This window comes from Spinacia oleracea, chromosome 6 (assembly GCF_020520425.1).
Source record: "Spinacia oleracea cultivar Varoflay chromosome 6, BTI_SOV_V1, whole genome shotgun sequence".
In the NCBI taxonomy this organism is placed as follows: domain Eukaryota; kingdom Viridiplantae; phylum Streptophyta; class Magnoliopsida; order Caryophyllales; family Amaranthaceae; genus Spinacia; species Spinacia oleracea.
Window position 1 is genome coordinate 13,075,936 of NC_079492.1, and position 13,430 is coordinate 13,089,365.

A 13,430-nucleotide genomic window follows, 5' to 3' on the forward strand; every position below is an offset into this window, starting at 1 on the left:
TCATTGGAATGAACACAAATGGGAGAAATTCATATTAGTAAAAGATAACAACCAAAAAAAAAGTAAGTGTAGAAAACCTAAATGTACACATATCAAAACATGCATTAATTGAATCGAATATGAAGTCAGGAGAAAGAATTAACAGAAAAAGGACAATTAAATTCACAGAATCGAAAAAAAAATCAACTTGAGGCAAGAACCTGAATATCCAACAAATTCAGAACATTAGAGATAAATTAATACCTCAAAGTCTTTAAATTTCGTTCACATTTTGTCGTATTTCTTGAAATTGGGGTAGAATCTTCAAGCCTGGAGTAGATCTAGAAATTTCGAGGATGAGAAGTGAGAGAGTAGAAGAGGCAAGGGTTGAGGTTGAGGTTGAGGTTGAGGTTGAGGTTGAGGGGAGAGAAGAAGACGATTAAGAGAGAGAAAGAAGGGGGTGGGACGGATTTTTTTCCCCAAAATCCCTCGACGCTGAAAGGTGACTACAACTAGTTCGACACCTAAGGGCGTCGAGAAAACACGGACACGAAAATCTTACTCCAACGCTGCATTGCAGGCGTCGAGCCCAAGGCGTCTAGAAAACACGCCTTTTATAGTAGTGCTAGCTAGGCATTCAGCTCACTTGATCTCACTGAATTATTAACTTGTTAATTAATACTGAACCGCATTTATTAGACTTAACATTAAATGCATACTTGGACCAAGGGCATTATTTCCTTCATTTTCTGCTACAAGGCTATGTCATTCGGGTTAAAGAATGCAGGAGCAACGTATCAAAGGCTGGTCGACAAAGTATTTGCCGACCAAAAGGGCAGAAATGTGGAGGTCTATGTGGATGACTCCATCGTAAAAAGCCGGCAAGAAAAAGATCATATATCCGATCTCCGAGAAACTTTCGAGACTCTGAGAAAATACAGGATGAAGTTGAACCCGAAGAAATGCGTCTTCGGGGTAAGATCAGGAAAATTCTTGGGATTTCTAGTCAGCGAGCGTGGCATAGACGCTAACCCATAAAACGTAGAAGCAATCATCAATCTGCCGCAACCTAAAAGTGTAAAAGACATACAGCGGTTGACAGGAAGAATGGCCGCCTTGAACAGATTTGTGAGCAAGTCGGCTGATAAGCAGATGCCCTTCTTCACAACCTTGAGGCAAAACAAGAAATTCAAGTGGGGGTCGGCAAAGCAAGAGGCTTTTGAATCCCTGAAAAGTCACTTGAAAAACCTACCAACAATAGCAAGGCCAAAGGAAGGCAGAAAATTACAGTTGTACATATCGGCGTCGCCAAAAACGGTCGCAGCAGTACTGGTAGCCGAAACAGAGAGCAAAGTGCAGTTACCAGTATATTTTGTGAGCCATGTGCTAAACGGCCCAGAAACAAGATACACGTTGGTGGAGAAAATGGCGTATGCAGTCCTTATCGCGGCTAGAAAATTAAGACCGTACTTTGACGCACACACAATCGAAGTGCTGACAAACTTCCCTCTCGAAAAAGCCATTAGCAAGCTAGATACATCAGGAAGGCTGCTAAAGTGGGCAATAGTGTTATCAGAATTTGATTTGGAATTCCGGCCAAGAACGGCAATTAAAGCCCAGGCATTGGCAGACTTCATAGTTGAAGCGTCATACCAAGAAGATAAAGTACAAGCTGAAATATGGGAAGTGTCAGTGGATGGCTCAGCTGCGCAGACAGGCAGCGGGGCCGGAATAATCATGAAATCACCAGGAGGAGATATCTTTGAGTATGTTGTAAAATTTACGTTTGTTGCGTCAAATAATGAGGCAGAATACAAGGCAGCAATCGCCGGCATCCAAATGTGTCTCGTAGCAGATGCCAAAAGAGTAACACTGACAACAGATTCTCAGCTGGTAGCAAGTCAGTTCAGCGGAGAATACTAGGCCAAAGAACCATCGATGAAAAAATACCTGGAAAAGTTGAAGTCAGTGTCGGCTCAGCTAGAGAAATTCAGTATCAATCTGGTACCCAGGGCAGAAAACACGTTGGCAGATGCGCTATCAAAGTTAGCAAGTTCGAATATCGCCGACTTAAAATGAACAGTCATGATGGAAGTGATGAACAAGCGAAGTACGGAGTCGGAGGAATTACGGGTCATGGCCATCACAACTACTACAGAGTGGTACGATAATATCCAAACATACATACAGACTGGAGCCCTACCAGCAGATTTGGCAGAGGCCAAAAAGACAAAAAGAGATGCGGTATGGTACATCGTCCTGTGGGGACGGCTGTACAAAAAGTCGTTCAGCCTACCATTCTTAAGGTGCCTGACGGCATTCGAGTCAGCAAGGCTGATCGAAGAATGCACGAAGGGACATGCGGGAACAATGCCAGTAGAAAACCCCTTGCCATCATCTGCCAAAGACAAGGCTATTACTGGCCAACAATGTTAGAAGATTGTCGAGCATACGTAAAGAAGTGCGATAAATGTCAAAAAAATTCAGCTGTGATCAACTTGCCAGCTAACGACTTGATGCCTATTCTAAACCCAATCCCATTCGCGCAATGGGGAATGGATATTGTAGGACCATTCCCAATGGCAGCCGGAGGACGCAAGTTCTTAATATTAGCGGTGGTCTACTTCACTAAGTGGATCGAAGCGGAGCCGGTAGCAAAAATAACGGCAAACCAGGTGAAAAAGTTTATATGGAAAAACATAATAACAAGATTCGGACTGCCGCAGGCGATAGTTTTTTATCATGGATCACAGTTTGACTGTGCACCCATACAGTGCTTCCTGGGGTTATACAGGGTGAAGTTAGCCCACTCATCAGTGTGTCACCCACAAAGCAATGAGCAAGAAGAGGCGGCGAATAAGCAAATCCTGGCCGCGTTGAAAAGGAAACTAGAAGACTGTAAAGGCAAATGGGCAGATCTTATGCCAGAAATTTTGTGGTGCAACAGAACATCTGTTAAGGAAGCTACCGGCGAGAGTCCGTTTAAGCTAAGCTACGGGTCTGAAGCAGTTATACCGGCAGAAATGGCTCTGCCAACCATGTGCATCCAGCATTACGATGAGGAAAGAAATGATCAGTTGCTACGACATCAGTTGGAATTCATGCCAGAAATCCGCTTGAAGGCAGAAATCAGTTCGGCAGCATACAAAAGCAGAATGAGCAGAGCATACAACAAGAAAGTAAAACACCGGCCTCTGCGAGTAGGAGACCTGGTACTGCGGAGAACAGCTGCAACGGGAAAAGGAAATGCTCAAGGAAAACTGACGGCAAACTGGGAAGGACCATACCAGATATGGGAGGAAATTGTTCCTGGATCATACCGGTTAATGCAGATGGATGGTACCACGCTCAAGAATTCCTGGAATGCCAGTACTCTGAGAAAGTACTATATTTGAAAAAATGTAATGATGATATGTACGCAGACTGATCGCAATAACAGTCTGTATTTTGCTGTTTTGTATAATTAAGACGGTCCTTAAATACGGGCGGTCCATAAATGAAGGAAGAAAAGAACAAAAAACAAACGTTGCAAAGTCCACGCATAAAGGTAATGTATGGATGTGATTAGTAGCAGTAAAGAAAATAAATGTCGTATGGGCACTTTACTGTGAAGCGTAGCAGTCCATAATAAGTTGATTTGATTAGTAGCTTTGGAGAAAATAAATGTCGTTAAGGGGCACTCCATTGTGAAGCGTAGCATTCAACGAAGTGTATGGATGTGATTAGTAGCAGTAAAGAAAATAAATGTCGTATGGGCACTTTACTGTGAAGCGTAGCAGTCCATAATAAGTTTATGTGATTAGTAGCTTTGGAGAAAATAAATGTTGTTAAGGGGCACTCCATTGTGAAGCGTAGCATTCAACGAAGTGTATGGATGTGATTAGTAGCAGTAAAGAAAATAAATGCCGTATGGGCACTTTACTGTGAAGCGTAGCAGTCCATAATAAGTTGATGTGATTAGTAGCTTTGGAGAAAATAAATGTCGTTAAGGGGCACTCCATTGTGAAGGTGTAGCATTCAACGATTAAACAGTATCATGAAAAAAGTCGATAACAAACAAGTTATGACGATAAAATAACAAAAATAAACGACAAGATAAGCGGCAAAATAAACAATCAAATTGCTAGTCATAATTACGATTACATAAGAAAACACGAAAAAACCGACACCACCACAATAATACGATGTTCTAAGATAAATTACGTCAACATTAAGTGCCCTAACAGCATTTCCCAAAAAATCAAAAGTCAGCCGCCCAAAATAAAAAACCTAACAAGTATGAGGCCGGCTGGGAAAAGAAGAAGATTCGCAAGAGGAGGAAGGTGATGACTGCCAAGACCGTCAAACGGCATGTTCATCACCAGACCAGTAGGCTTCTTTTGGAACTTGCAAAGGCCGCAAGGTTCTCTGATTAGCATTACGAATCACAGCCTCTGGCAGCTCCTGCGGCTCAAAGCCGGTAGTAGTCTTGTACAATTCCTGCTCCTCATAAGCATCTTCGTACTCCTGCCAGGCATTTTCGTCCAGCTTCTTCAAGTTGCAGACGACCCGATGAGCAGCGCACCAACCACCATTATGGCGCAGAGTAAGAAGATCGTTAAACCAATCAGACTGAAGAAGCTTATCAACAACCCTCTTGGCGGCAGTCTTCTTCACTTCAGGCAAACCGCTATTAAAATCGGTAAGCTGCTGATTCAGGCCGTCTGCTCTCTCAGTCTCAGACTTCAGCTTCGGCTCGATATCTTCCAGCCTCTTTTTTGCCGCCTCCAAATCTGAAGAAGCAGTCTCCAACTTCTTCGCACTATCTTTCAAAGCAGACTCCGCCGCCTCAACCCGCTTTTTCAAGTCGGCAATGTCAATGTTGTTCTGAGTCAGCTGCAGCTGGTTCCAACGATAGACATAGTACAAATCCATGCTGGATTGAACAGCCTAAAAGAAAAAAAAACGGATTAATAACCAAATATGGCCGGCTAGAAAGTTGTATCGAATTTATCAAAAAAGTACCTTGTACAAATCATTGAAATGCTGAGCAGCAGGGGCGTCAATCTGACCCTGTGGCCAATCAGCAGGAGTTATTAGATCCCGAAAAGCATGGTAGCCTAAGTCACCACCGTTTTTAGCAGAATCAGTCGCCACCGACTCCCCACATAACAGGTCAATGTTGGGATAGAACTGATCGGTAGGCTCACCTCCAGCCAACCCGAACCACGTCTTCATTGCCGGCGGAATCTTGAAAGGGGTATCCTCAATCCAACCGCCGGTACGCAACGGCATATGGTAATTCAACCGAGAATCACCGGACCTATTCTCACTACGACTCACAGGGGGCATACTAGAATTACCCCCTGTCACAGCAGCCGACGTAGCACAATGCTGAAGTGAAGGCTCATGTACGCCGCCACCACCTTCTAAGTCCAAAATCTCAATAGACGGCTGCGGAGACTGATGAACCACAACAGTCGAATCCACCGTCTTCTTAAGAGCGTCGTCAGCGGGGAATTCTTGAGTTTCCACAGCAACCGAAATATCATCGCCGCCAGCGGCCTTGGACTTCTTATTCGGGTCAGAACGCCCGCTAGTAAGTGAAGATCTTTTTCGGCTCTTTCCACCACGGGCGGTAGGATTGGATTGCATTGTGGATGGTTGTGGAACTTTCGAAACAGAAGCAGAAGAGGATTTGGTCTTGGAACCGGCACTTACACGGTTCTTAGCAACGGTAGCAGCTGAGCGACAGGAAGAGGATCGCGTGGAGTACGTTGATATTATGTCGTACTGGGCTTTAGGCTGCGGAGGCTGCGTGCACACAGGTCTCCAATTCTCGTCAAAACCCAGAATATCTCTATCCAAGGTTTTAGTACCTGCAAAAGACAACGACACAATTAAAACCAGCAAGAGACTTGTGCAATACACCAAACCAAAAATAGAAAAAATAAAGGCGCCCCATTCAGCTAAAAATGTGTTTACCAAAGCAGTGAGTATTGCATAGGCCGACAGCAGACAGGGGTTGGGTACCCAAAATATAATAGGCATTAGGGAGCCAAATTCGATTTACAGCCTGCTTTTTGCTGAGGCCGACATCTAAAATATCACACTCCAAATAATCAAAAGCTTTTCTCTCCCGTCGGCCCAACCCACGCTGGTTGTACTGCTCCATTCGAGTCCTGGGTTTCGTAAAGGTCCGTCGAAGAGAAAAATCGTCAGGAACTTGAACAAAGTAAAAACGATCCTGCCAATCTTTGCAGCTTGACATAGGAGGATGCACAGTCTTCCTTTTCGTTGCACTATAGGCCGACATCCACCCTGTGTCACCATCCTTCTTTAACCATAACAGTCGCGCTTGAATAAATTCAACGTCAGCGGCCATTGCTTAAACAGACACATCCAAACATACGAAATAACAGTTCTGATGGTAGTAGGAGTAACTTGAGCCAAACAGACATTCCAAGCTCGAAATATCTTCTCAACAAAAGGGTGCAAAGGAAAGCGAAGCCCAAAACCGAAATGCTTCGCATACACAGCGATATGGCCGGGAGGACAGTAAAAAATAGTAGCACCTTCAGGCGGCACTACGAGCTTATATTCAGCCGGCAAACCAAGAAACGTCCCCCCATGAACCACCTGATTCTTCCTTATAATCAAATCACGCCATGTCGTCAAAATCGCGGTCTCACGAGGAAGACTATGCAAAGGAGGGAGCTCTTCTCTCCTATGAACATCCGTGTTGTCGTCGAAAAAGTAAGGCTGCTCCTTAGCCTCATCTGCAAGAACATCGACTACTATCACGTCGGCAGGATCATCATCATCAGAACCAATATCATCGTTGCCGACTTCTGTATGGTTCCTACCGGAAATGCCAACTTCACCACCACCACCCCTATGTTCGTCAACTTCCTTACCGGCGGAATCCTCAAAGATGGAATCACCATCTGAATATTCGCCGGTAGCCATATCTACATCATCAATTATAGGCTCTTTGCCAGGGCGGCGGCCGCTAGTGCTAGCCGGTTGTTCTGAAGCCATCCTAGCAGCCTGACCAAAAGAAACACCGAAGTTGCCAGTATTAGTTCCATACTGCTCGTGGCCACTACCGGCGGAATCCAAAAATTCCCGATAAGAGCGAATGTGATATCTCACTGAAATAGGGAAAACATCTAAAACAGGCTCAGTATCCGGAATAGGGCGCTCATGAGACCGCATTTCCCTTATCATTCGAGCCCGCAGTTGATGTAGGTCAAAACAACGCTCTCTCTCAGCCTGACTTAAACCCTCGTCGTATATCTCACGAATGGAAGTCCGTCTTAAAGTACATTGAGAGGACGGCCTCTCTTGGGCCCAACTACAGTTACTCTCTCGAGGAACACTCCAACAAGAAAACCCAGAAGGTTGAGAAGAAGGATTGTCCCCACCCAAAGTTTTGGTCATTTAGGCGGCGGGTAGTAAATAGTTTAACACAAGCAAAAAAGCAAAAACTAAGCAAACATAGAGGAGCAGAATAGAAGAGGGGGTACCTACGAGTTTTCTGGAGTTTGAAATACAATGAAGCACGCGAAAGAGAAAAACAGGACAAAACCTGCAAAAAACACAGAAACGAAGAAAAAATCAACCACAAAAACAAAAAAGGGGAAGGAAAACCCGAAATTCAGTAACAAAAAGAAAGGAGGCTAGTAACCTTGGCAAAATCCTAACCACCACAACAGCAAAGAGTTGGTAAGACAGCAACGGAGTTAAGCGCAAAACCCCAAGGGAAGAGAGAGAAATCGAAAAAACAAAGAGGATTAAAAATGGTTGAAATGGCAAATTCTCGAAGAAGTTTTGGGGTTTTATAGGTCAAAGTGGGGTATGCGAAAGGTCATGCCCCTTAAGTCAAGCAGTTGAAAGGCAGTTACGATCGAAATCAACGGCCCAAAATAAGCGCAAGAAATGAGACATAGGATGAAGGCCACGTGGAAGAACGTGGCTAGCAATTTCCCGCCAATTGTAAGGTAAAAATTCAAAAAATGGCTAGTCATCCAAAGCATTCTCAAGGTCTTTTTCAAGGGGGCTAGTCGTCCAAAGCATTTTCAAGGTGGCTAGTCGTCAAAGTCTTTTTCAAGGGGGCTAGTCATCCAAAGTCTTTCTCAAGGGGGCTAGTTGTCCGAAGCATTTTTCAAAGGGGCTAGTCGTCAAAATCTATTTCAAAGGGGCTAGTCGTCCAAATATTTCTCAAGGGGGCTAGTCGTCCAAATATTTCTCAAGAGGGCTAGTCGTCCAAAAATTCTTCTCAAGGGGGCTAGTCGTCCAAAAATCCTTCTAAAAGGGGGCTAGTCGTCCAAATATTTCTCAAGAGGGCTAGTCGTCCAAAATTTTTTCTCAAGGGGGCTAGTCGTCCAAAAATCTTTCTCAAAGGGGGCTAGTTGTCCAAAGCATTTTCAAGGGGCTCGTTGAAACCTTCTACCAGAGCGAAAGAAGCCGGCAACCAGTTCGAAGTCTATCCTCAGGAGCACTTACAACACAATCACCGCCTGCAGTTCGCTCTGAGGAGGCTAGTTGTACCGCCAGTAATCAAAATAATACTTATTTTTTTCCGTTATTCAGAGCAAGCGCAACAATTGTCATTGATGCGCTTACTCTGAGGGGGCTAGTTGTACGGGGTGTCCTACCGGCACTACTTGATACCGGAAGAACTCCTCGTAAGTAAACATTACCCTGCAGGTAATCTGGTCGTCTTAGGTAAATAAGACCTACCGGCGTATTTGAAGTCCCTTAACGGCTTTATCAAGAAGACGGCCAACCAACGATCAACCACGAGTCACTGTCAAACAGGTCACTATCGCACCACAAGGGACCCACTTGACCGTACCCTTGGATTGGTCTATATAAGAAGCACCTCATTTATTGCTATGAGGTACACAAACACTTAAACACACTTCTTTCTTACTCTTTGATTATCTCTTAATCACTTCTTAATCCCTCAGTAATCTTACTTAGGCATCGGAGGGGATCCTCGAACCACCCCCAAGGCTAGTTAATCCATTCTGTTGTGCAGATACCAATCGGCACTCTCAACAGGAATCCAGTATCCCACAGTCAGCTGTTCTCATTCCACACCCGAAACACAACTTGTATACATCGTTCAACTTCATCCCTGGAAAGTAGGGCTGTGCAAAAATATCCGATTCGATATATCTAATCCGATTATCAGATGATCCGATCCAATTTTTCAATTTCGGATATTGGGCCCTAAAGAGTAGTCTTAATTTACAGTAGCCCATTTTATTAGCTAGGTTTACATCTTTAGATCGGTAACTTTAGTTATAGGTGTTCTCTTTCTCTCTCCTATCCAAGTTCAGCACAAAAGTTCATCGCCTCATCGATGTGATACGGTGTTTTTGGATCTGCTCCAAGTCTTTAGAAAAGAACTACTAGATCTGTGAATCAAAATTTCTTTGCTTGTTTTTATGTGTATTTGCATATTAATTGGGGATTTGAAGAAAAATTACCACCTTTCATTTTTTGTGTCAATTCTCCATTAAAGTAAGCTTCAAGGTCTTTTCTGACTCATATTTTAAATACGTAAGTTGTTTTACCTTCTAAACTGGTGTTATTTACTTATTTATAATTAGTTTATAACAACAAAATAAATTAAAGAGAATGGAAACTGGAGGCGTTAATTTTTATGGGTAATTGGGCGTATTTGCAAAGAAATGAAGGTGAAAGACGATTCAAGTCTTTGAGATTCATATTCTTCTCAGAAAATTAGGTAAGTCGGGTCGGACACCGGATATTCGGATATCCGATCCGCAAATTTCGGTTTTTTCAGATCGGATTCGGATCTCATTTTTAGTGATCCGAATTTTCGGATACCCGTATTTTCGGATCGGATCGGATCCGATATCCGAAAATGCACACCCCTACCGAAACGATCATCCCCTAGTGTTGAATCTACTAAGTTCAAGTGTGTCCCTTCGCTCCAAAGTCTCCATGCCTGAGAAGTCAATTCAGGTGCCAATGCGCGACATAAGTACGTATAAGCAAAGACAACAGTATTATACATACTTTATCTGTTTCACAATAGATACATTGTTTTGACTTTTACGTTTCTATATACTAACGTTAATAATCAATATCTTTAATTACATATTAATAAAAAATTAAACATTTTGAAAATATGTGTTAGAAATTAACCCAGTAATAATTAAAAACACAAAAATTTGTCTTTATATACTTCCTCCGTTTCGGAAATATCGCACCAGTTGTTTTTTTACACTATTTACACTACGACTTTGGCAATTTTTTGTGATTCGTACGTAAGGAAATTTTTGTCATGTGGGTCATGTTAGATTCTTATCGATATATTTTCTAAGTATTGATTTTTTATAATTTTACTTGCACACGATTTGAGATATTAAGAGTCAAAGTAATGGTTAAAGGAGTAAAAGTCAACCATGGTGAGATATTTTCGGAACAGAGTAAATATTAGTAATAAATGTGGTCAAAGCTAATAAATGAATAGTGTGAAAAGTCAACATGATGCATCTATTAAAAAACCGAGAAAGTAGTTAATGATCTTGGATAACTGGAAAGGCTAACTTACATAGCTTAAGAGGCTCTTCTCTTGTGCATTTGTGCCTAGGGAAAGATTCCTCAATCCGCTGATAATCTCCAAAAGTATGACACCGTAACTAAAAATGTCGGATTTGATTGAGAAATGTCCGGTTGCTGTATATTTTGGAGCCATGTATCCGCTGCATCATGTTTTGTACATAGAAAATCACTACTCCTTCTATCCCTTAATACTCGCATTATTTTGACTTTTTGCACTATTCACATAATTTACTTTGACCCTATTTTATTTTTAGTATATATGAAAACAAATGTTAGTATATAATATATTGTTGACTTCATCTTAATATATATTTTTAAAGTATTAATATTTTTATAAGTTTTTATGATATGCAGTTAAAGATATTGGTGGTCAAAGTTATGCATTTGCAAACGTGTCTAGTCAAAACGATGTGAGTATTAAGGGACAGAGAAAGTAATACGTAGTACGTGAATACATACTACATTACTTTCACAATTCTGCTTTACCCTTCGTCGCTAGAGCCAATTCTGCCTTACCCTTTGTGGCTTTCTCTAGCCGAACAATAAAACAATTCAATTTGAAGGAATTCATATGGACCATTTGATTGTTACTAACCAATATTAATTATCTTAAAACATAAGCATGTCATTATTTTGACGAGGTTAAGAGAATAATGATACTCCCTCCGTCCCTTAATACTTGCACCGATTTTGTTTTCAGGCTGTCCCTTAATACTTGCACCGCTTCTATAAATGGAAATCTTTACCAATATTATATTATTTCTCACACTTACCTACTACCCCACCTACACCCCTATTCCCTACAAAAAATCATTTAAAAATCAACACCCCTCACTCACCACTCCCCACCCTTACACATTTTCCACTAACTATATTAAAAAAATATCATATTATCAACAAACACTCATTAAATTAATAAGTCAATTCAAATGTCTTAAACTCTGCACCGGTCAAACCGGTGCAAATATTAAGGGACGGAAAGACTAGTATTCATGGTATGCACATTTTTGTTTAGACCAAGTAAAACCTTAGTAGACCTACTTCCACGTTATTAATCAAAGAAAACTTCGTCTTAGGATTTGTGATACCTCAAACTTGGCTAGAATCTAGACGCCTAGACGGGACTCGCGGGCCGGAGGCTATAGATTTGGTCATGATTTATGTGTATATTGATAATGTGAGGGGTTGGGGACTTGGGGTTACTTCACATTCAAGTATGTCACGATTAGTTAGCTCTCGTGTAATGCACGGGTTTATTAATTTTTGAAAGCTGATAACAAAAAGCTGGAAAATATTTTTGTAGGTTCCATATTTTTTTTAATTTTCTTAAAAAAAACATACACAAAAAACAATATCGAAAGGGGCCTATAGAATTTTGAGTTCCAATGAAAAAAAATTGCATTCAGATTCAGTAAAACAATAAAAGGAAAATGGTCACTTCGTAATTAATCCACAATAAATATTTATAATCTTTATTATTTGCAAGAATAATTTATTGTACAACTCAACTTTAAAAAAAAGTTAAATAAAAAAACATGTGAAGTTTTGGAGGGAAAAAATAATTGTGCCTTAGTATAGTATATATAGAATATAGATTGTAAATACCTCTGTTTTGTAAAGATCTTTACTGTTATTATTTATATTAATATTAAGTTAAAAGAAAGAGATTATGGGTAACAATCTGGGTGACTATAATAAAACATGGATAAAGTAAGAGAAATATGCAAAAAGCTCAGCGTATTTAAGATTAAAAAAAATGAATAAATTAAGAAAAAATGAGTGAAAATTGTAAATATAATTATGGGATAAGAGGGATAAGAATAATAATTTTCTGTGTCCAAAAATATATAAAGCTCAATGTAAATAATATTAAGAAATAGACTAAAACTGAAAGCGTATTTTTCAAGTTATTATTGCTGGCTTTGCTGCCACAAAACACAGTAAAGGCACACACATCCGCACATTCACATACTTCATCCATTTCGGAAATATCGTATCATGTTTGACTTTTACTCCTCTAACCATTACTTTGACTCCTCATATCTGAAATCTAGCTTGTACAAGTAAAAATTACAAAAAATTAATATTGAGAAAATATGTATTGATTCGAAACTAACATGATCCCACGTGACTAAAATTTCCTTATGTAGGAATTACAAAAAATATCCAAAGTCGTAGTGTGAATAGTATAAAAAACAAATGGTGCGATATATATTTCCGGAACGGAGGAAGTATTAGTAATCGTTCAAGAAGCTCTCTTTTTTTGGGTGTGAATAACCACAAAGTCAAATCTGAGACCTGTCATACACAAGACCTCGTTGGTGTTTAGGAAGCTTTATATCATATGTATAGTTCCTGTTCCGGTGTTGAAGTGGGTGAAACAATGGGCTTCGAATGAAGGTCCTTTCGTGTGTGTTGAAGATCTTGCTAGCTCGAATGTGTCGTGTCCAAATCAACCTGCACAATAAACAAGTTACTAGCCTCGGGGGTGTTTCCGAGGAAAGCCCCTCCGATGCCTAAGTAAGAACAATGCTCGGATTCTAGAGAGAGAAGTTCTCTAGAAGAGTAGTCTTAAGGCGTGAAAATGGACGTACCTTGGTATGTGAGCCCCGACGGCTTATTTATAGTGTTTGTACAATAAATCCTCTTAGGTCATTGATTACAAGTGGGCCTTGGGCCTTGATTGGTGGCTGAATAGCCTTTTCGGAATGTAGTGTTTGTGGGTTTGATGTTGCTGTATTGAGCCATTGGGCTTTGGACTTAGTGGCCCAATTGATAGTCAATTGGGATCCCAAACAACATGCCCCCCCAGACCCGGTCCATTTAGGAATAAATTGGCGGGTTTCCATGTATCAGAAGTTGGAAAG

The 13,430-nt window shown here is 41.0% G+C and overlaps 1 protein-coding gene across 1 annotated transcript; it reads right to left on the bottom strand.

Annotated features, from left to right (window-relative positions):
* Nucleotides 1-4,106: 4,106 nt before the first annotated feature.
* On the bottom strand, nucleotides 4,107-10,677 carry LOC130463897 (uncharacterized). Its single transcript, XM_056833180.1, has 3 exons — nucleotides 10,553-10,677; nucleotides 4,984-5,837; nucleotides 4,107-4,908 (listed from the first exon to the last, which is right to left on the bottom strand). The coding sequence occupies exons 2-3, from the start codon at nucleotides 5,611-5,613 to the stop codon at nucleotides 4,321-4,323; spliced, it is 1,218 nt and encodes a 405-aa protein (XP_056689158.1). The 5' UTR covers nucleotides 5,614-5,837; nucleotides 10,553-10,677; the 3' UTR covers nucleotides 4,107-4,320.
* Nucleotides 10,678-13,430: the final 2,753 nt, after the last annotated feature.